A 23,630-nucleotide genomic window follows, 5' to 3' on the forward strand; every position below is an offset into this window, starting at 1 on the left:
TTTCTATGATGGAAACAGGGAGTTCTTGTGTAAGCCAGAATTGTACCTCTGACACTACATGGAATATTTGTGCACTGAATTATATCGATGACAACTGTGGAGAATTAGCAAGAGATGAGTATTTGCCAGTTCTTGGTGGTATCAGCAAGTTTGCAGGCCCCATTATATGTATTTCTGTCCTAGCTGTAAATTCTAGGTCATGTCAACATCCACACAATTTCAAATGCAATAGATAATTTCCTTTTTAACTTGAAATCTGTGGGATATTTTCTGAGAGATCTTACTGTATTGAAACTTTTAAGTATGGCAAATAGAGAAATGAACAAGGAGATCACCTCTGTTTCAATGGGAGTGCTAAAAATTCCCTACAAAAGCACTTTTCAACTCTTCCCTCCAAGGAGGAAAATACTCAGGCAGTTTCTTGGGAGCCAGAACTTGTTAGCAGTAAAATTGGATCAGATTGTAGCTACACGCATGGTCCATGCACAGTCCAGTCAGCAGAGACTAGGGATACAATCCAGGCACCTTGAGTGAGGTGGATGTAACACACCAGGACCTGTTTTGTCTCTGCTGGATTCTTTAGTGTTAAAGATGCTTGGATGCTGTTGTGTCTGTAGGAGATGGCTCCAGCCTGCTTCTGCAGTACCAGTATTTGGTACAGCAGGGAGCACGCTGGGGTGTCAGAGCGACTGCAGCTCCCTGACATCCAGGTGGAGAAGGTGGGGTCTGACTGCATTAGAGGGTCCCTCCTCCTCATGGCCCCTTACCTGACACAACAGGATCATTCCAAGCTGCTGATAGTGAGGTGGGTGTGTTTGTGACTGACTGCAAAGTGTTCTGGTGTCTGGAGGGAAGTCAAGTTTCTAAGGGCTTCTGTGATAAGGAGCTGCTTTTTAGGGATTTACTATAGATGCTATTGTCTGTGGTGAATAAGAATGGTCGAAAAGGGAGGTAGGGAGGGACAGATGGAGAAATCATGGTTTGAAGATTCGAGGTCAAATGGTTTTATTTCTATGAGAAAGTTTATTTTGGGTTGGTTTTTTTTTCCTCTTTAAAAAGTTATGTTTTACATTTCAAAATGAGTGGATTCTTTTACATATTTGAAAGTAGGATTTTACTTTCTCCTTCCTGTGTTTATTCTTGTTGTTATTATTTTTCAGTTGAGATAAATGCAAGATACCTTGTCCTGATTACGTGAGGTTTTACTTGGTGATAAATCTACTGATCCTTTATAGCAGACTGTGAATACTGTAAATATCTCGAGATGGAAGGGTTGTGTGGGATCAAAGAAGACATTCTTTGTGCAAACACTAAAAGGATACGGGAAAGCTGTAGGTTGGGTTGGTTTTGGTTGGTTTTAGCATATAATTTAAGAGAAGAATCTCTGAAATCATTTGACCTTTCCAAAATTTTATGTGTATCTGACTTCTCCTGTGACTTGATTATTTGAAGCTCTATGTCTGTATTAAAGAGTTAGAAAACTTTGATTAGGTGAAAGAGTTTTCCATTGGAAATAGCAACATGTCAAAGTTTTGCTGTCACTACTTTAATTTGAAATCCAAGTCTGTCCTCATCTGCCATGTTGAACTTCTGTGTATTCAGATGTTTTCATTTCTCCTTTTCAGTGTTACCTGTAAGGTGTTAGTTTATTTTGGATCAGTATTATATTGTAAATATTACGCATCGGTGTATATAAATGATTTTACTAAACTTAAAAGTTAACTGGCTGCTTTTTTTATGGTTCCCAAGTCCCTTAGTACAGAAGGGGGGAAGGAGAGATGTGGCTTGGGAGGGAACAGCACCTTCTAGTTCCCCATCCTACCTGCCTTACAAATGTGAATAAGCATTTTCCTTTGTATTTTGCAGGAGTTGCCATGGGGCTTTGAGGTGAAAGAATGACTGACAGGATGAGCTAGATAAAGGGCTCTCTGCCTGGCAACATAACCTGAAATTGCCTCTTTTCCACACTGTTTTCCATTAGATGGCAGCAGTACATGCCCAGTGCTAGCAGTGAACCCTGTAAGGTCTGTAGGATTTGTCTTGTAGTGATGACTTTGGGCAGTCAGGGAAGGGAGGGATGATTTGTTCTGTGTTCCATGACATTTCCTGTCAGGTGTAACAGCTCCTCCATCCTGCCAAGTGTGTTCTTTGGGGCAGGAGACAGGAACCTGTTTCTTCAGGATGACCATCATTGCAGGGCACTGGGCTTCACCTGAAGGCAACAGAAGCAGGAGCCCTGCAGGGATTTGGGGCAGGAGCAGCAGCTTGGGAGTCACCAGGAGGTGAGAAATGGGTTGGCCTTTGCTCAGGCTGGCAGTGCACTTGGCTGGAGAGTGCTGGGGTTCTCCTCATTTCTTAGGCAGTCAGACTTGTGCCACCAAGCACGGCACTATATGCTTGCTGGCTCTGGAAATACTTTTCTTATCCTTAAGCATGGTTTGACTTGTTGGCAGCAGCCAGACAGTGCCTTGTCCCATGAGCATTTTGAAACAAAAGTGGCAGAGAGAAGAGGCAGTGGGACAGCTGTGAGTGCCCGTGTGCCCCTTCCTTGTAGGAGTTAAAATCCATCTGCTTGGTATCTTTGAGGATTTACTAGCGCATTAGAGAGTCAATGACCCTCAGAGCATCCATAGGATTGGGAAGGGGAGTCAGAGCAATTTCCAAGCATCCTGGGAATATTTAAGGCAGCCAGACCAGCTGCAAGGGCTCTGTAGGAGTGGCACAAGAAAGACTCCCTCACCCCCAAAGAACGCTTCTCCCTTTCCAGCAACAAACCTTCCCTCACTAATTAAAACATTCAGTGATGTGTTCAGCTGAGTGAGGAGCAAGGGTATCTTTTCAACAGACACTGAAGGCTCTCGCTGCTGCAGCTGAAGGTCCCATTAGCAACCAGATCATTGTTTCCCTGGTAATCTCCCATCACTTTCCACTTAATCCCCTTTTAGACAAATTGCTGTAGCAGCACTGGCTTGTCTGGCTCTCAGCAAACGGGGTCAGCACAAGTAGAGTACAGCAGTGATGAGGTAGGGCATATTTAATGTCCTGTTGTTCCTGCCTGTACCAGGGCACAGGTCCCACCCTCCTCATGGAATGTTTGTGTTTGAAGTGGGGCTGGGGAAACGGTTGCCCCCCTGGCCCTTCCATTCCGGCCCCAAGGGCAGCTCTCTGGGGCTTCCCACCCTGTGCCAGGTCTTTCCCTGTGCTGCTTTGCTCTGTTGCAGTTGGGTGGTGTTGGATGGCAGGCTGGTTGCCTCCTGGTGTGTCCTACCTCTCTGGTGGACAGGTAGCTGAGGAAGAGCTAAGAAAAGACACATTGGATGAAGGGCTTGAACCTGGCTGCAGGCTGAGTGGGGAGGACAGGTGGTGAGAAGGGATCTTGGTTGCTGAGTTAAAAGTAGCTTTTTTGATGTCTCATCATCCATATTTTCTACCCTTTCCTCCAGCCAGGGAGGGAGTGACCATGGCGCCAAGCTGGACACAGTCAAGTTGCACCCCAATGGGCAGAGGGGTTCTCCTCCTCGGCCTGGGCCTCTCCTTCCTGCTGCAGGGGTTCCCACTGCCCTGTGCAGACTGCAACCCCCAGACCACTTGGGACTACGCAGTCTATGAGATAGTCATTCCAAGGAAACTTGCTCCCAGTGCAGGGAAGAGCAGCAAGGAGGAAGTGTCCTATGGCATCAGCATTCAAGGGGTCAGTTACACACTTCGCCTCAGGCAGAAAGACTTGATAATAAAAGCCTTCCCTGTATTTGCTCGTGACTCCCATGGGAAAATGGAGGCCAAGCAGCCCCAAGTGCCAGTGCACTGCTATTACGATGGCTACGTGGAAGGCATCCTGAACTCCGGGGTGACTCTGACTGTCTGCTCTGGGCTCAGAGGACTGCTGCAGTTTGGAAACTCAAGCTACAGCATCGAGCCCTTGCCAGGTGCCACTGAGGGTCAGCATCTTCTGTTGCGGAGGGACGCGGCGGTTCCTGGAGCCATGTACGTGTACGATATGCCCATTGAACGTCAATGGTTTCCACGGCCTAGTAAGGAGGCAGAAGAGCAGTTCCAGCTCCGGGGACACGCACGGTATGTGGAGCTCTTTGTCGTGGTGGACAAGGAAGGTTTTGATGCCTTTGGCAGAAGTATCACTAATGTGACTTTGGAAGTTATTGAAATACTCAATCTGGTGGATGGGATGTTTAAATCTTTCTACCTTCATGTTATGGTAACTGCACTAGAGATTTGGGTGGAGAAGAACCCTATCAGTATTACCAAAAGCATAAACAGGGTCCTTTATGACTTTAATCATTGGCGGAAGCAAAGCCTGAAGTACGCCATGCATGACGTGGGGTGTCTGTTTGCCTCGATGGACTTTGGTCACGGTACAGGTGGATTGCACGTGAGTGGCAAATCCAACCTGGGCAGTGCTTGTGATAAAACCCGGGCCTCTGCTGTTGTGTCATTTGCCAGACAGCCTTACGTGGAGACTGCTGTCAGCATCGCTCATGCGTTAGGCTATGCCCTTGGCATGGAGCATGACCACAGCTACTGCACGTGTGGAAACAGCTCTAGGTGCATCATGAGCGTGAACGGCACGGTGAACTATCAATTCAGCAACTGCAGCAAAAGGCACTATTATGATTTTATATCATCAGGGCGAGGATTCTGCCTTAGTAACGTCCCAGAATTGGTAATGACATCTACGCTGAGGCGCTGCAAGAATCGTGTCCTGAGGCCTGGGGATATGTGTAAATCAGACCCTTGTTGTGACATTGCCTGTCAGAGAAAGGGAGCCCTTTGCACTTCTGGACGCTGCTGTAGGAATTGCAAACCTCTTTCAGAAGGAGAAGTGTGCAGGGAAAGTGCTGGACCCTGTGACTTGCCTGAGTATTGCAATGGGACATCTGAGCATTGCCCAGCAGATGTGGCCAAGCAAGACGGGACTGTGTGTGCTGAGGATGGGTACTGCTACTCAGGCACATGCCAGTCTCCCACATTACAGTGTGTGAGTATCTTTGGGAAGGGAGCAAAGCCTGCTCCGCTGTCATGCTTCCAGGAGGTGAACATGAAAGGGGATCGGTTTGGCAATTGCTTCGGGGATGGGGCAGATGTCAGCTTTCAGAAATGTAGGCTAGAGAATGTCCTGTGTGGGAGGATGCAGTGTGTGAATGTGAGACGTCTGCCTCGGCTGGAAGACCACACAACCATCATCCAGACCCCAGTGGGTGATAGCTGGTGCTGGGGCACAGATTACCACTTGGGTGTGGACATTCTGGATCCTGGCCTTGTTAAGGATGGCATGCAGTGTGGGGAGAAGAAGATCTGCATTAACCGGACGTGTGTGCCTGCGGGGAGGTACTTGACATCCCGCTGTTCTGCCAAGAAAACCTGCAGAGGAAAAGGTGTCTGCAACACCAATGGGAACTGCCACTGTGACAGTGGCTGGGCACCTCCCTACTGCCAGTACGTTGGATTTGGAGGAAGCATTGACAGTGGGCCTGCACCCGTCACTAAATACGGGCTTTGGAGGTTGCTCGTTGGGATTACTGGGATAATTGTTGCTGTTTTGGTGCTTGCAGCAATTGGCATTGTGCAAGCAAGAAAGTTTGGAGTGACCCAAGCATTACACACGTATGTTGGATCCTTTTGGGTTAAAAAATGCGCTTCTGAGGGCAATGTAAGTGACCAGGTGGAAGAAGATGACTCAAAACCAGCTGAGAGTACTGTGTAGGACTTTACATGGCAGCAGTGGAAAGCTGGACTCAGCCACCAGATTCAGACTCCAGTTGCAGTGGACTCATTTAAAATTGATTCAGATGCAAGTGCAGTTATAGGGGACCTGGCTTTTATTCTGTACAATATTAAAATGAAATTGTTTTGCTCGACCTCACTCTGTAGGAGAAGTCATTGACAAAAATGACAGGGGAGCTCAGATTAAAAGTCTGCCTGCTGGTTTACACTGATAAGACACAGGCTGGGCAAGATAAGCCTGGGGATGGCTGAAGCAGAGCCTTTTGCAAGGCAAGAGTGACAGTTGTCTCCCAGCCCAGGGCATGGGGGTCTGCAGCAGCGAGCCCCCCTCTCTACTAAGCATGCAGTCCTCAAAGACATCTGCTCTTCCCTCTGAGCAAAGAAACTTCTGGGTTACAGACCCTCTGCTATTGCTCAGGGGAACGGGTCCAAGCTGTCCACACCACTGTATAGGACCTTAAGTTCACACCCTATAGTCACCTCCTCCTGAGCTGGAATCCCAGGCAGAGTGCCCACCTTTGAGCCCATCCTGGGCACACCTGAGCTCTTCCTCTGTGGCACTGCAGCCCAGGAGCAAACATGAGCTGCTGAAAACATCAGGAGACAGGAGGAGGGAAGAAAGGGCTCTGAGGCTTGGTTATGAGACAAGAAGGTGGGGAATATGTCGGGAAGAAGAGGGGGGGAATCATTACTACTCACATCAGTTGCCTCTATGAGAAGTACAAAGCTGGTAGCATCATTTAGACAGAAGGTTGCAGGAAGGCTTGGAGCAGGTAAAGAAACTGTCAGCAGCATCCCATCCGTGCCAGGCTGAGCTAACAAAGAAGCCAGGCTGCTGTGGAGGTGTCCATGGAGGCTGGGAGCAGCGGGAGCAGGAGCAGCGCTGGAACGGAACAGGTATAAAAAGCCCAATTAAGACATCATTGCAGCATCTCCCAGCTGAACGCTGAGGAGCAGGAGAGCTTCGTGCTGGAAGAGGTATTTTCCATCTGGGTGATGTTAAATTCAGCCCTGCAGACGTTGCTGCCCAGCTGGTGCTGGGCACGTGTCTATATGAAATGGGGGGGGGTGTGGTGTTGTACAAAGAGCTGTGCCTGATGTCTGATGGGTGCATGGGGGTAAACACCAACTGATGCCCTGTGGGTGGTGTTTATAGCAGGCTTCCCCAAAGAAAATACTAGAACAGCGTGTGGCTTATAGATAACTCAATACTGGGGGGATATGCTCAGAGTATTTGGGTGCTGGGGATGGACTCTTTATCAGGACTGTAGCGATAGTGATGGTTTTAAAGAGGGGAGACTGAGATGAGCTCTTAGGCAGAAGCTCTTCCCTGTGAGGGTGCTGAGGCGCTGGCACAGGATGCCCAGAGAAGCTGTGGCTGCCCCATCCCTGGCAGTGCTCAAGGCCAGGTTGGACACAGGGGCTTGGAGCAAGCTGCTCTAGTGGAAGGGGTCCCTGCCCGTGGCAGGGGTTGGAGCTGGAGGAGCTTTAAGGTCCCTTCCAACCCAAACCAGTCCATGGTTCTATGAGTTTTACTGCTGGGGGTGTCACTGAGAAGCAGAAGTACCTGGAGCCACTGCTTTACAGACTGCTGAAGGAGGAGAGGCGGTGACCAGGGGCCATTACAGTTTGTGCAGTTAATTTATTGTGGTTAACTCCCAAATTCCTGACCCACAGACAAGCTTTAGGGATTTCCACCTGAGGAGCAGGGGGACTGAGGACACGTGGCTCCCACATCCCATTGAGTGACAGGGGAGCACCTATAAAGACAACCCCAGCTCCCTGGCCACGACGGGCACCCCAGGCGAGGGGAGCACAGCAGGGACGGGTGCTGTTCATCCCCGTTAGCTCACAGGCGCCGCCATGCTGCAGCCCCCGGCCCCGTCATGGCAGCTGGCAGAGCCTTCTCAACGGGCCCTGAGGGGAATGGCTGCCCCTGAGGGCAGCAGAGTGCCACGTACCTTCACCTGTGCCAGCCCGGAGGGGACAGCCCTGGCCTGGCCGCTGCCTGAGCGCCTCAGGGCAGACAGGGTCCAGATGCCCATGCCAGGGTTGGCAGGGCGCTCGCTGAGGTGTTTCGCCGCCATTTTGAAGGCGCTGGCGATGAGGTGGCTCCGGGCACATCATGGCGGCCGGGGGGAAGCCCTTCTCCTCAGGCTGGGGGTCTGGGCAGTGTTGGGGGCATCTGTCCTCCGTGGGGCGAGCAGCCATCATCCGCCGGCGGGCTATGCTGTCTATGAGATCGTCCATCCGAGGAAGCTGGCCCCTAAGGCAGGGGCAGCCGCGGGGGCAGATGTGTCCTACGTGCTGAGGGTGGAGGGCAGGAACCGCATCGTCCGCCTCACCCGAAAGAGAGGGTTCCTGGTGAAAAACCTGCCCGTGGTCACCTACAGCCCGGGGGGGAGCAGGGTCACGGAGCAGCCCCACATCCCCCAGGAGTGCTTCTACCGGGGCTACGTGGAGGACAGCCCCGGCTCCGCCGCCACGCTCAGCGTCTGCTGGGGGCTGAGGGGGCAGCTGGAGATGGGGAACCGGAGCTACACCATTGAGCCTGTGCCGGGCTCCCTCAGCTTCCAGCACCTTCTCTATCGACGAGAGGAGACCCAGAGCAAGCCCTTGATGTGCGGGGTGACGGACGAGGCGATGCGAATGCAGCTGCAGGAGATGGGACCTCAAGTAGCCTTGAGGAAGCACGTTTTGTGTCGGGGGCTGAAGCACACCGCCTACGTCGAGGTGTTTGTCGTGGTGGATTACTCCCTGTTTTCCTTCCAAGGGAGCAACGAGACCTCCGTGATGCTTCTGGTTATAGACACCATCAATTTAGCTGAAACCTACTTCTATAGCCTGAGGATCCATATCTGCCTGACTGGGATGGAGATCTGGACACACAGCAACTTCATCAGGCACAGCCCGGATATAGAAGATGTCCTCAGGAGTTTTAACCACTGGGCAAACAGGGATCTCTCTCAGCGGATGGCGTATGACATTGCCCACCTATTCACGTACATGGACTTCGGGCTCGTCGTTGGGCTGGCGTATGTCGGAACCGTCTGCTTCCCGGGGTACCGCTCGAGTGTTGTCTCGCACATACGGAGAGACTTCACTGCCTTCTCGCTTATTTTCGCTCACGAGCTGGGTCACAACCTGGGCATGGAGCACGACAAGGAGAACTGCGCCTGCGGAGCAGCCCCCAGGTGCTACATGACAGGCGACTCGCTCACCGGTGCCAAGGGCTTCAGCAACTGCAGCACGCAGTACTACCTAGACCTCATGAACAGAGGCCACGGCCACTGCTTGTGCAACATCCCCGAGCCCCACAGCCTCTTCCACTTTAAACACTGTGGCAACAAGGTGGTGGATGAGGGAGAGCAGTGTGACTGCGGGGGGCTGAAGGGCTGCCAAGGCAACCCGTGCTGCCTCCCCAGCTGCAGGCTGAAGCTGGGGGCTGTCTGCTCTGTTGGGCAGTGCTGTCACAGATGCCGTTTCCACGCTGCAGGACACGAGTGCAGGGTGGAGGCGGACGAGTGTGACTTGCCTGAATATTGCAATGGGACTTCGGCCTGGTGCCCAGAGGATTTGTACGTGCACGATGGGACACCCTGCAGCAACAACGGCTACTGCTACCACGGCAAATGTGCCACTCATGATAACCTGTGCAGAAAAGTCTTTGGGAAGCAAGCTCGTGGTGCTCCAAAGAGTTGCTTCCAAAAGCAGAACATGAGAGGGGATCGATTCGGCAACTGCGGTGGTGATGGCTCCAGAATTGCTTTTGTGGGATGTAAACCCCAAAATGTTCTGTGTGGAAGGCTGCAGTGTGTCAATGTGAAGAAGATACCCATTCTGCAGAGGTCTAAAGCCATCATTCAGACACCAGGGCCAAACGACTGGTGCTGGGGCACAGCCTACCATGCCAGCATTGATATACCTGACGTTGGAGGAGGGACGGATGGCACCAGGTGTGGGCCAAAAAAGATCTGTATTAACAGGACATGCATAGATGCCACGGTCAAGATGAAGTGCGATGGGAAGGTTAAGTGTGGGGGGAAAGGGGTTTGCAACAACCTTGAACACTGCCATTGCGAAGCTGGCTGGGCTCCTCCGGACTGTCAGTTCCATGGCCTGGGAGGGAGCATGGACAGTGGCCCTCCACCAGCTCTCATGATGACCATGGGGGAGGTTGTCCAAACTAAAGTGTTTAAGACAGTAACGGGGATCACAGTTCCCCTAACGGTCATTGGGATTGCTGTTGGCATCGCTGTAACCAAATACAGAAAGGCAAAAGCTGCAATTGCAGAAGGAAGTGAGACTTCTGCAGATGAGGAGCAGGGTAGAGAAGAAGGAACAGAAGGAGGAGAAGGAAAAGGTGAAGGAGGAGGAGAAGGAAAAGAAGGTGAAGGAGAAGAAGGGGGAAAAGGAGATGGAGGAGAAGAGGAAGGAGGAGGAGGAGAAGAAAGTATGTTTAAAAACCCATGAAAGCAGTGGGAATCCCACCAGCTGAGGTCTGGAAAGGACTACAGGCCCTGTGTGTGTGCCCCTGCAGCTGGACTGCTAGTCCTAGGAGATTTTCCACAAAGTGATTTACACAACGTACCTGTGTAAACTGTACAAAAGTTAATTACACCAGACGTCAGTGTTTCCTCTTCTTGTATTGCCTACTATGTAAATAAATTAGGGTTGGGCCCCAAAAGTGAAGCTGTTAGAAAATAAAGAGTGTAAAAGTTAAGAGAATTGTTTTCAATGCAGCTAAAGATCTGTTTTATTTGCCATAGAGTGGTGGAACCTTAGTAAATAATTCACTTGAGCAGTTAGAAGAGTATAGATAGAGTCATGCAAAGTCCTTCTCACCTGGTTCCTAAGAGATGCTCCACCATAGGCTTATTTTGCTGAGTACTGGAGCTGAGCAGGAGTTGCATGAGAACAGAAGGGAAATGTGCAAGAAGTCAAGGCACAGAAGTGAGCACTCGTTTTTTTATGCTACCTTGCAATTCTTCATTCCCTGCAGTTGGCTATCAGCACGGTACATGTTCTTATATAGTGGATTAGAAGTCAGAGATTGAAAATACTCACTTTTGCTTTACTGTTAATTTGTAATGGCAAAGACTCAGAGAAGTGCAACATCCTTTGACTGCCTCCCCTCAGAGTAGCTGTACCAGATCTCTGAGCTGTTACATACAATTTGCTGCATTTCTAGGGATATTTCCATAAGGAGAAAGTTTGTACTAAAGATTTACCACGTTTAAGGAATCCAGTTACAGTCCTTACAAACCTGTAAAATAAATAACTCTCTTCACTGAAGGGTCTGTCTCTGGCAGATTGCCCAGGCTCCTCCAGCACTACAGCTAACTTTGCTGCGGCACAACAGTTCGCAGCAGACAGCCCGATGCCAGGTCTGGCTGATGTTACTAAACCACGATGAGGCTTTCCTAGGATGTAGGGATCCATCAGAGCAGGGGGGATGTGGAGCTCTCTGTGTCCGGCGGGCTGATGGGGAGCGTGCTGGAGTAGGACTTCTTCTGGGAGCGCAGGAGAGGAGTCTGAGTGTCAACGTCCCGGCAGGCATTGCGTTTGAGGGAGAGGAAGATGTGCTGTGTCCAGCCATACACGATGCAGTTCAGAAGGCCCTGGGAAGCTGCTGTTAGAGCCTGGGAGAGAGCACAGGGGAGAGCTGCGTTCTCTTGTCAGCCAGCACTGCACAGCACAACACAGCTCCCTACCAGGCTGTCAAACCCAGCACGTTATGCCAAGCCTCTCACTTCCAGCATGCTTTTATCAACGCAGATCCCCCTGTGATAGAGGAATCTCACGGTTATTTTAATACTCTTTGCTAAATGCTGCCTCAAGAACAGCAAGGAGCTGGCCAAGTGTTGTGGAGGAACTGCATTTGGACACTTATAAAAGTCTCCAAATGAAAGAGACTTATGGAAGTCTCCTTTTTATGAAGAGAGTGGAAAAAAAAACCCTGATTTCTAGGGATCCTGTCTAGTTCTATTTTCTGTAATTGCCATGGTGCTGTGATTTTGGTTACTGAGACCTTTTCAAGCCTTTGAAAAACATAAAACATCTAATAAAGATCTTTTCCAACCAAAAGCATAAACCAGACTTGGGCTCATACAGGAGTGCTATTTGCAGCTGGAAGCATGCTTTGTCCAGCAGAGACTAGAAGCAGGCAGACACTAATATCCCTGTGCAAGCAGAGAAGGCAAAACATAGGAGGTTGCAGAGGAACACATTTACCTGTAGAATGAGAAGAGCCATGTAGACTTTGCTGTTTGTTGAAACAGTCAGCTTCATTATTCCAAGAAGGACAGCTGTAAAAAAAGGATGGAGAAGAGGCTATTGCTTCAATCCCACCTCTTCCAAGTTCCACTGCCAGGCTCTGTGTCCTGGGGGAATATCATGAGAGTAACTCAGCTCCCTGCTTACCTGGGGTCCAGCAGCAGAAGAAGGCAACAGGATAAAAAACCACTCGTTGTTCTACCATCTTAATCATGGCCCACTGCTGATCCCCCAGGAAGCCTGTGGAGTTCACAAACCTTTTGTACAAGCCTCGGGCTTGACTGAGTATAACCTAAAAAGGAACAAGCCCACATCGTTGTCTGTACTTGGTGCAATGCTCTGATCTGCCTTGTTCATCTAGGACAGAGTATCCCATTTCAGTCTGTCAAACCTTTTCATGTAACAGTGTGCTGCCTGAGGGAGAGCAATTGCTTTGTACATGACCTTCCTTGTCTGAACTGGTTTGGGCTCTTGTTGACCCATGCAGTAGGTGATCTGCTGCCATGCTCTGAGCTTTCTCTACCTGCTAAATCCTTTTAGAGATGGGTTGACAGAACACAGGACTCCAGATGGATTTATATGGTGGCATAATGATATTTTCCCTCCCCTGCCATGCCTTCCAATAGGGCAGCAGCACCATGCAATCCTTCCCCCGACACTGCCTGGCCTCTGGTACCACCCAAAGATGTAAAGATGAAAACTGACCATCTGGATGCCATGGCTAGTGTGCAAGGACTATGTTTCTTACCAGAATGGCGATGAAGCTGACCAGAAAGGAAATGAGGAAGACCCCAATGCCATAGAAATGCATCGCACGGCAAACAGAGCCACTCAGGGCTTGCGGCTCGTTGGTGGGCACGGCTATTTCCGTGTGCATCAGGAGACATCTGTGGGAGAAAAGCAACAGCCCGAGCTCCTGCCGTGGCTCATAAACAGCAGGGCTGGTTCAGAGATGTGTGAAGCTTACCCATGCTTCTGGCTGAAGTTCTGGTAGCAATTACTGCTGTTGCCCAGGCAAAACACAGGTACCATGAGAAGGAAAGGAATCAGGCTAAGGAGAGAAAGGACAACGGCACAGTTAGTAGTTATTAGCACTATGCTGTTCCCATCCCCAAGCAAACACTAGCTGCTTCTTCTCCTGTTACTAGAGAGGACTTACTTAAATTACTGGTTTTATTAACATTCATGCAGACAATACATTGGTAAAGGGACCTCCTCCTTAAAAACATACATAGTTAATATAGTTCTAACTAACTTGGTTAGAGAAGGACCCCTACCTCCAAACCCTCCTACTCTGAGTTTGTTAGGTGACTCTGCTGTCACAGATGAGCTTTATAGGTTTTACTAAAGCTTGCTTCAAAATAAGCAGGAAACAGAGATCAGGAGATCAGGGCACTGCATTTTACCAGAACCACATAATTCTGGCCCAGAGACTCACATCTTACCTAGACGAGATCGTTGCTATTCGGCCAATGCAAGTCGCATAATCTACAACCTGCAAAATCCAAAGAGCTTTATTAAATGAATGTTTCTGCACAGCCTCTGGTTCCCAGGACCCAGCTCCCACTTTAGCAGCCAAGGGCTCTTTGAATGCTGATTCATCCCCAGACCAAGTACATACGTTTGTTTCCACTCTGCACTGAATCAACACCACTGAGTTCAGTCTGTGCTGATTTGCAACAAGAACAACTGACACTTCCACCCGGTCACTGCTTTGTTCTCCTTCAAAACTAGAGGATTTGAGAAAGGAACTTGGAACTGGACAAGGAGCAGACACTTGATGAGCTCTCTGGTGTAACTTACTCATTTTTTTGTACAGCTTATTCACTTAACCTAGCCCTGTTCCTCACTAACTCCATGTTCTAGTGGAGAAATAAAGGCAATTTGGAGTGTCCTGGTATGTACTCACCAGGAAATGTACTTTGGCAGCTGGGATCCACACAACAGCTATGACAAAACAATGTGGGCGCAGCTGTAATGGTGGGGAATTATGGTAGATGCTGTGTTTTCAATGGGAGTCCAGCAAGAAGGAAACCAGTCCTACAAGTGGACCCAAACCCTATGGACAAGAGCCCTTGAAATACAGACTGATCTGCCCAGCCTGCTACTCCTGAACCAAGCAGAATACCTGGGATACAGTTTGCTGTGTACAGTGAATGCCTAGGGAAGAAAAAGGCTATATAGATAAATGTGAATAATGGGTTGTCTGGGAAAAGCTGCACAAGGAATCTCTTATCTTGCAACAACACGTGAGGAGCAACACCCAGGTTACAGCGGTGGTGGTGCCACACTGTTTAGCCAGGTGGGAAGAATGAAACAACCCCAAGGAGAGATGTTGGTCATGAGGTATGTGAAGTGTTTGTTTAGCCTGCAATGCAGAGAGTGTTTTCCTGACTACGATGTCCTTATCCCTCAGTTCCCAGCGATTACCAGTTCCCCAAAGGGCTTTTATAAAGGCCAGCGATGATGAAGTGAGGTCTGGCTGCTCTTCACAGGGCCAACTGCTGCTTTTATCACTGGCTCACTTCCGTCACACCTCCTACCCCAAACTCTTACAATATCTTACTGACGCTCTCAAACACTGTATGACACCCGGGGAGGACAGAAATTGTCAGCTCTCAGTTCCAGGCAGCCCCTGCTTTCCTGCCCTCTCTGCCATGCCCATCTGGCAGAAGGCAGTGACAGCACTGAGCCAGTTACTCAGCTGCTGCAAACTGCTGTTCTTCTACCTGCAGAACTTCTCCAACAGCCAGTCCTGAGCTTTCTCTCCTCTGAGATGTACACTGCCATTGCCTTTGCTTTAGTCTTGCAAGCCTAACCTTCCACTGAGATCCTGCAGCAGACTCAGCAGTAACTCTTCCGACCTCAGTGGGCAAGATACATCAATTCATACAGCCATGGGGCAGAAGGGCCTTCAAAGTCCTTATGGTGAGATTTACTGTTACATATGCACCTCCTAAACCCCACCACAACCCCACAGTTAGATCTTGGTACTCAACAGTTGCTGCATGCTGGTCCTACTCACCTGGGGGGGTATCCTGAAAAGGTTCTGATTGTATTTCATCTTTAGGTCCATGTACAGATGCCAGGTGTAGTTGACAGTGTATAGAAAAGAGGCCATGTAGAATATCTGTGAAATACAGACAATATTTCAGTCCTATAATAGTAGTTCCTGTAGCACCACTGATGAACCCAAAGCCCACAGGCCAGAGGCAGGATACTAAACAGCATAGTGAACTCCCAAATGTGAGCGTCCCTGTGCTCGTGTCTATTGAGTTGCAGTGGGACACCAAGTCCCACCTCAAACTGCACAAGGGCAGTTTGACTTTGGCCTTAAACAGGGGACAGGAGAACTAATGACAACAGGACTGTCTTAAAAATACAAATATGGGTGACTTGGCTCATTTTTTGGCCCAAATCCTGGCAATGAAGGGTTCAAAGGCACTTGGACCCTCCCTATGCTACATCCATTAGGAAACACAACACAAATGCAGCACTTAGATTTGCTCCTGGCATCATGAGCTCACTACACAGTGAATTCACGGAAACAGAAAACAATGAAATATTAAAGAGGAAAGCAGGGACAGAGAATATCTGCACGAAGCTTCAGTTAACACCTCGAGAGCCCTTTACTCTCCGTGGGAAAAGGGAGGAAAGGAAAAACTACAGAACTCTTTCCCACAGATTTTCCCAGCCCTTGATTCCAGCTTGAGACGAGACCAAATATGTAAAATTCCCCATAAAAACTCCCAAATCTTTCTTGCATTTCTTTCTGCATCCCAGGTTGCTTCAGGCAGGCGAGTATAAACAGCGCTGCCAAAACAGACTATATATATGTGGGTGCTGTGCTTGTTACAGGAAACACATGCTTCCATGGCAAAGGCAAAGAGGAAGGGCTGGACAAGTGAATTTTCAAGCGGCTTTGCTACCTCTTGCCAAAGAGGCAAGGAGCACAGGTTTGCCACCCTGATAGCATCTAAGTCTGGGAAAGCAATCACTAAATAAACTTGGTCTCCTTCAGGTTGCAAATGCTCTTAGCTCACTCAAGAGGCCGAGTCCAATGAGCTGCTACATTGCAGCAGGAACATTATGCTGACTTTCCAGCTCATTAAATGAGGTTTAATGAGGGTTTGTTGCCCTTTTTCATTTACTTCCAGGGAAGGTGACCGAAACAGTGCACAAAGAGCATTCTCTTGCACTTCAGAATGCCTTAGAGAGGCTCACAGAATGTCAGCACTGACTTCTTTTTGGAATAGGGAACCAAAAGCCACTTGTGAAGATGCCAGCAGAAAGTGAAGGGAGCTCTGCTATCCTGGGATCCAGCTTTGGCACTGTTGACAGTCCTGAAATGCTCACCATGAGGAGATAACATAAGGGCTGGAAAACATGAGAGTCCCTCATTATAACCCTTCTGTGGCTCCCCATTGTGCTCATCAGCATGAGCAGGGCCTGCCAGGATGTTATTAGGCCACTGGAACTGAACTGGAAGAATGTGGGGGAATTGTGCAATTATAACCACAATCTCTATTCTGGATTTTATTATTGTCATGCAAAGGCAAGGCAGGGAGGAGAACAAGCTCAACAGGCAGCAGAAAGGAGCAGTATTTACATTTACATCAAACAAGAGGCTGGGGCTGAAATAGGGAGAGTCCAAGAAACAAAGCAATATCCTTTATGACACGGTATGAACATTAGGGAGCCCTTGGTGATAAAGTGATGGTAAACAGACTATAAAGCAAAATACTGTCTTGCTCCTAAGGCAATCCCTTGAGACAACCACATCCCACGAACTGGGGTGTGAGCCTCTCCAAAGGCTGCCATCTGCAAACACCACTGCTGAGCAGCCCTCAGCCTGCTCTCACCCTTGTTAGTGCATTTTACACCTTCCAGGTGCTTGGGTACAAAGAAGCCGCTCGTGTTTATGAGACACGCAGGGCTGAAAACCTTTACATGGGGCCAGGAGACATTTAACTCATTTTATTCAGTTACAGATGACTCCTACCCCACAGAAGCTGCTGGTTAAACCTGTTACCAGCTCCTACCTACGCACAAGGTGTTCCCACCTCGCCAGGGCACAGCTGGGGTGTTAAGTGAGGAGGTGTCCTGCTCCGTGTCACGTGTGGGCACGGTTGCTATGGCAAGAGCTCCGTTTGTTTTAATTTCTCCCCGAGCAAACAGCAGCCCCAGCTCTCACCAGACACAAGCCAGCTCTGCCACCTCGGGCAGGGGGGGACCTGCTGGTGGCACGCAGGAGAGAAGCCCGGTGACGCCGTGGCTGAGGTTGGGATGTGGCAAGCACCCTGCACACCCCACCACAGCACCCTGACTGCTCCCCGCGGGGCTGAGGCAAAGGAAAACGCTGTAAGGAGTTGTCCAAGGCCAGCTCTGCCCTTCCCAGCAGTAGAAGTAAAGCTCCCACCTTGACCCCAGACCTTGCTGGTGTCCCTGAGAAGCATGGCCACATGCAAGGGCAGAAAAGAGACAGAAATGGATGGGAGCACAGCATGCTCTCGGTGTCTCCACTGAGAAATGGTGGTGTATTATCCATATCCAACCTACTGCTCCTCTAGCAGTGCAACCTGTCTTCTCCAGGCCATAAAAAGATCACAGCAGTATTAAGAACTGTCCCCCAGGCAAAGCTGCAAGGGAAACAGCTCAGAAACATCCTCAGTCCCACATGCTCCTTCTACCTTCTGGCTCTGAAAAGCCTCTCCAAAGCTCTTCCCCTGATCATTTTCCCCTGTTCCATCATCTAAAAGCCATCTTTGATACTGTTCTGCATCATTCCCAAGTGGCCATGTTACTCACCCCCCACTGTTTCCTCTCCCAATGTGAACATATTGCGGTGCTTCCACAGCGGAGCTACGGAGACCAGAGCTAAGCCAGGAGTGGAACAGCTGCTCTCACCATCACCGGTAATCTGCTTTTACCCACCAAACCAGCTGCTGAAACAACCCTGGGCTGCAGGTCCCCATCCCTAGACACACATCAGTGTGACTGCTTCCATACCAGCTACCTCCCTGCCCTCTCCGAGGTATGTGGAGAACCTCTCCAGCTTCATACACTGCCACTGAGTGAGGAGGTTCCCATTTGTGGGTACCCACCATGCTCCCGCACAACACATATCAGGGCTTCAACAGCCACGTTTTTGTGGGTCCTTAAGAAAACCCTGTTAAACCCAGAGCTCACCACTTGTGAACCATCGCCCTGGCCCAAGCTTGGCCGTATCCTGCAGAGTGTTTTGAGAGCAGTCATTTGCAAAGCCTAATGCTGGAATGGGAACTCGGTGGGACAAAAGCGAACTGTCAGGGAAACAGAATTGCACTCACTCCACTCCAATTAGTCTCCAGCACCCAGAATCAGCTGGAATTCAGCCAAATCACTGGGGCATGGGGCTGAGCTTGTGCTGATGGAGCAGCCCCTAAGAACCCTTGGGATTGTTTGAGAGAGCCAGCAAGAGCAGGGATGTATATATGAGTAATGTGGTAAGTCTGAGCTCAAGCCAACCACAGAGTGTGTCTGTTCCTGCCCAGGATGGAGGAAGCATGAAGAGGAATAGAAAAGCTGCAGTGTGAGAGGCAGAGATCATTGTCGGCATGGGCCCAAGAGGAAACAGATTTAGACCCATCTACTCACTTTACACAAGCAACCCAAACACAGCAACCACAAAATCCCATGCTCTCTTTGCCTTCCTCGTTGCCTCTCCCACACCAGATGTACCTAAACCCAAGCATCGTTATCTCTGTTTTACACACAAGGTGAAGAGATCTGATAAGTCAAGTTCACACAGGGAGTCTCTGCCAAAGCCTGTCTAGAAACAGCCCCCAAGGCCACGCTCTGACCACCAGCGAGGCTGGTTACAGCAATGGGTGCACAGTGAATGCGCCAACAGTGGTGCCAAAGCAACTCACCTGTCCTGTGGCTTGCAGGTTGTAGCAGACGAGGTCCTGCTTGGAGGTTGGTGTGCTGTAGAGAAGTGCCCCAGCGAGCCAGCACATGCCCAGGAAGAGGTCAGAGAGGCTCAGGTAGAAGAGTGGACGAACCTGGGGAAAGGGATATTGAGCAACAGGTCTGAGTGCTGGCCACAACACTGCCATTACCTCCTACAGCAGCAGTTTCACCCCACCATCTAAGCACACCTTCGTCCTCCAGGGCAGCTCCCCTTGCACACAAACCCCATGCTGATTCCTGCTCTTAGGAGCTGTTCCAATGCAGATATCCCATTCTAATCACCCTTTCTGCCACTACAGCAGCATCCAAGAGCAGCATCAGTTCTTACAGAAAATCTCAAAGATCCAGAATGCTACAGAATGGGAGAGGCTGGCAGGGAAAAATGATGCTCTTTGTTAAATCAGCTGTGAGAGAAATCAAACTCTTGGTAACCACAAACCCTCCTTCAGGTCTGCAGTAACTCAAACCAGACGTTTTCCCCCGTGTTTCATGTCATTTCAGTTGGTGACTAAGGCTGAATCTATTTCATATGCCAAGATTAATTTTCACTGTGAAAGCCATCACTCTGTGCTTCACGCTGCACCTTGCTGGAACAGAGTCGTGTCCCCCCTAAAGGCAGTTTCCAGCCTGTTTCCAGTTTGCATGCACTGGCCAAAAGGACCTTAAATGCTGCAGGAAAACATCTGTACAAAATCCTGGCCAATATTTTGCTGTTAGTGGGAGTGAAGCCACTCTGGCAAAGCAGCTCATTATCTACAGTCTTAATTGTAGCCTTTGGTAACTCATTTTCAGCATCCTGGAGAGAAAATCACGGGGTTTTTCCATCCCCATCCCCTCCCCCCAGGAAATTATAATGCTAACCACAGCATGGAAACATTTCAGGAGGCCTTGATTTTTAAATTGAGCTTTTGGTAATATTTGCCTCAAAACTGTCCTTTAAGTAAATGTTTACCACGTTGTGTTACTCGTGTCTTGCTCCTGTGAGCAATGAGAAAGAGCTGAGTGAGACTGATAAGAGGTAAAGTGGATCTGATTGACCCAGATGTGGCCTTGTGGCCTAGTGTGATGGAGATCTGCCTGGTGTGTTCTTCTCCTCCACATTCTTCAGGATTTGTCTCCTTCAACATCCTTGTCTTTCCAGTTCCGTATTTACCATCCAAGCAGCAAACATGGTAGATCAATTTGCTGTTCCTAACTAAATATCTGGAGCTAGACTCTACATCATTACACTCACAAATGTCTTTTTCAACCAGGTTTATCCTTGCTGGTGCAGAACTGAAGCCCTGACAGGCAGTCACAGACATGCCAGGTTGTGACAGCATCCAGTTTGTGAGCATGGCAGGTGAAAACCAAGCAGCTCTGAGAGAGAAGCAAACAGCACCTTTTGCAATCAAACAGGTGACCCTTTCTCTAAGCAACAAGTGTCCTTGGAGTGAGGAGACACAGTTTGGTTGAGGAGCTATTTTGGCATAGACCTAAATAAAGTAGGTGGCACCGTTCAGTGAAAGGCAGCTTGGATGTTACTTGCAAACAAAAAACCCAAATGGTATTTATAAAATAGAGGAGGGGAATGTAAAGATGTGACGATTCAGAGGAGCTGCCAGGCTGGAGCATACATGTTGATTTAGCTCTGCCTGGCCATGGCCCAGGGACATCTGCTGGCACAGAACCTGTTGACAGGAGGGGGAAATTCTTTGTTCCTTCCCATCATCTCTTCTGAATGATTGAGCTCAGGCTGCAGTTTTATTGACCCCGTAGAAACACAAGAACCAGCTTCAAGAATGCAATATTTGATTTCCTAGGCTGGGGGCTGGAGGGGAAGTGTTTATAACATCACTCTCCTCCCAGCCTCCAGAGCTGTTTATTTTTAAGCAGTTTACTCTGGAGCCTCATGATGACTCAGGGAAGCTGTTTGTTGCAAGCTTTGATATGGATCTCTTCCAGCCCCTTTGTTTACAGATCTCCAGTTAAGACCAAACCCATGAGGATGAGGCGATGGGGAAGTTACTGAAGGTTTTGCTGCTTTTCAAACACCAGCCCTGAATCTCCCCAGGGCAGCAGAGCAAGAGCCTGGGAGCCTGATGCAAAGGAGTCGCTCCAGCTGGTATCCATTGCTCCTACATGGATATGCAGAATGAGCTGAGCAGAAACATCTGGACTCCCTCAAGCAGGACGGGTCCATCTGTGATGTGGAGCCATGTGTGGCTTACAAGTGTCTGGAGTGCAGCTCCTAAGCCATGGCCACAGCATATGACTAACAGCAAAAGGGTTCCTGAGTAACACAGACTTCCAACCGTGGAAGTAAATGGGAAGAGGCTGTGGAATCACAGCAGGACCCCTGCCAGATCCAGATCAATATACCAGGGTGGAAGACCCTGGGAGAGAACTGTGTCTGGAACTCTCCAAGTGCAGGAGATGGGGTAGAATGACCCCTGATATATACCTTGTGCAGCACCAACTCAGTTTTCCATCCCAGAACCAAGGTGAAGTCCCAGCCTTCGCTCCTCCCCAGGAGTGCCTGGAGATCTGCACAGCTCCTTCTGGATGTGCTCAGCAGAGCACTTCCAGAAGGCTGCTCCTGGGAGCAAGGCTGCCCTGCATGCTGTAGGGGCGCAAATTTGCCCTGCAAACCTGGACTCATATTCTCCTTCCCACCCTGCTTCATCCAGTGATGTGCCAGTCATTAGCCTGACTGCATGCCTTCCTTCTCTGGGGATAACTCACAGCATTCCCTGGAAGTCCTGTTCTCTGCAGATCATATCCATGATGTACCAAGAACATTGAAGATGAGGGAAGTAATACAGCTTTGTTACAACTTAGCTGCCAGCTCGACTGTCCTACTGCCCTTAGCAGTAACCTGTTACCAGACTGGGCTGCAAATCCTGGACAGCAAACCCCACCTGCACATGGATCAGCTCTGTGCACTGCCTCCAGCACATCCTGCACAGACAGAGGGACCATGCGTGGACAGCAAAAGCCTGCCTTGGGATGGAGATCTACAACTACTGAGCCCACACCAGTGACCTGCTCAGCACATCTGATCTACCCCAGACACACCGGGCTCCCTGCATGTGTGAAGCACTTGGGATGAGCCTGGCACCGTGTTCATGGCAGATCCACAGTGCACGCATGGACAGGCTCACCCCAGGCTGAATCACCCAAAGCCTCACTGCAGCATCCAGCACCACAAACTGTTCTAGCCTGGCCTCTGTGCAGTGCCTTTGAGCTGTATCAGTTTTAGTAGCACACCTGCCTGCAAAAGCCCTCCGAGATTCCCAAAGACCACCACCTGTAAAAGCCTTTCCTACAGGGACATCTCCAGTTTGCAGCTTTGTGCACAGCTCCACAGCCCTTCTGCCCCGCAGAGGAGGGCACACGAGCAAATCCCTGTTCCCAGGAACAACCAGAGGACTTTCCTGGAGCAGCAGGAAGCTCAGGGCTAAGAAACCTGCTCCTCCTTGGTGGCTGCAGCTCAAGGTTAGTCCCTCCACCTCCTATTATAGACAAAGGGGCAAACTCTTGGCAAGCCCTTTGCCTCCCAGACGAGGTTTAACCACAGAAGCCTGAGACCTGCAGCTGCTCCAAGGAGAGCTCCTCACCTACCAAGGTCTTTGCTGCACACACACAACCCATCCGCAAGGTACCAACCCCTCGGCTCAAGAGAGGGACGAGGAGGCGCAGACCTTACCTCGGGGGACCTCACTGCGTTCTGAAAGACGGCATAGGCAATAATTGAGCTGGAACCTACAACGCTGAGAAAGCAAAGCACAGGTTGGAACAGGAGCACGTCTGCCTACCTGCGATGAGAGATTCCTCTTTACTGCCTGTCACTGTAGCGGGAACCTTATCCCGGCACCCCGGGGATACGGGTTTAGGAGCGCTGTACCTGAGCATGGCCATGGTGAACTGTATCCACTGGAGAGCCGAGAAGACCTGAGGACAAACGGGGGAGCTCAGCACCACATGGCCCCACAGGACACGGCGCTGGGGCACAGCCGCTGCCCCCGCGGGGTCCCGGGGCCGGCGGGGCTCGCTCACCTCCTGCCAGTCCCCGTCCAGCCGCGCCGCCTCCGCCGGGAGGGCCATGGGACCCGCCGCCGCCGCCGCACCGCTCCCGGGGCAGCGGGCACCGCCCGCGCTCCGCCCCGGGGCCACCCCGCGCCCGGCCCGCCCCGCGCCCGGCCCCTGACGGTCAGAGAGAGGGGACCCTCCGCCACCGCCGCCCAGCCCTCACAGTGGAGCTGTGTCCCGGTCCCCCCTCCAGGCGCTGACCCGAACCGACCCTGCTTAGCTTCACAGGCAGCAGCCTGGCAGCGGGCTGCTCACCCGGAGGCGCGCGCGGGCGGCCCGTGAGGGGGCGCGCGGCGGTGGCCGCCATGACGGCTGCTCCCTCAGGAGCCGGGCGGGACGGGGGGGCCCGCCGGGTCCTTCCTCCTCCGCTCGTCCCGAGGAGAGGCCGCTGGGTCCGAAGGACGCCCTCCAACCGCCTCGGGTAAACGCCTTACCTCTAGGGCATCCCTTTCGCCTCCAGGTGAAAGTCACCATCCGACTGATCTGCCTTCACCTTCCCCTCCAACCACACAAGCAGCAGCAGCTCCTCCAGAAAGCACCTTAAGAAGCAGCTATTAACTGGAACAACCTTTTTTATTATAGCATCATTAATA

General features: G+C 50.4%; 3 protein-coding genes across 4 annotated transcripts; 2 read left to right on the forward strand and 1 right to left on the reverse strand.

Moving 5' to 3' along the window:
• The first annotated feature begins 3,358 nt into the window (after positions 1-3,358).
• Positions 3,359-5,954, forward strand: LOC130600837 (disintegrin and metalloproteinase domain-containing protein 9-like). The gene has a single exon (XM_057412473.1). The coding sequence runs from the start codon at positions 3,407-3,409 to the stop codon at positions 5,717-5,719; it is 2,313 nt and encodes a 770-aa protein (XP_057268456.1). The 5' UTR covers positions 3,359-3,406; the 3' UTR covers positions 5,720-5,954.
• Positions 5,955-6,588: 634 nt separating this feature from the next.
• LOC130600755 (disintegrin and metalloproteinase domain-containing protein 20-like) lies at positions 6,589-10,801 on the forward strand. The gene is given in 4 exon segments (XM_057412368.1): positions 6,589-6,636; positions 7,417-7,455; positions 7,457-7,511; positions 7,514-10,801. Coding segments are annotated over 4 exon segments (2,841 nt in total). The 3' UTR covers positions 10,213-10,801.
• On the reverse strand, positions 10,793-23,119 carry TMEM116 (transmembrane protein 116). Of its 2 annotated transcripts, XM_057412541.1 has the most exons (11): positions 23,005-23,119; positions 22,853-22,899; positions 22,655-22,718; positions 18,927-19,058; positions 15,041-15,145; positions 13,461-13,510; positions 12,983-13,066; positions 12,764-12,902; positions 12,163-12,307; positions 11,974-12,047; positions 10,793-11,381 (listed from the first exon to the last, which is right to left on the reverse strand). In XM_057412541.1, exons 1-11 carry the CDS (start codon positions 23,050-23,052, stop codon positions 11,181-11,183), a joined length of 1,089 nt encoding a protein of 362 aa, XP_057268524.1. In that variant the 5' UTR covers positions 23,053-23,119; the 3' UTR covers positions 10,793-11,180. The 2 variants fall into 2 exon arrangements, with proteins under 2 accessions (XP_057268524.1, XP_057268533.1); XM_057412550.1 differs by lacking the exons at positions 22,655-22,718; positions 23,005-23,119 and having other exon boundaries at positions 22,764-22,902.
• Between the last annotated feature and the right edge of the window lie 511 nt (positions 23,120-23,630).

The sequence above is a fragment of the Pezoporus wallicus genome, unplaced genomic scaffold (genome assembly GCF_028554395.1).
Source record: "Pezoporus wallicus isolate ANWC-B61680 ecotype Strahan unplaced genomic scaffold, APGP_CSIRO_Pwel_v1 contig_13850, whole genome shotgun sequence".
Lineage (NCBI taxonomy): Eukaryota > Metazoa > Chordata > Aves > Psittaciformes > Psittacidae > Pezoporus > Pezoporus wallicus.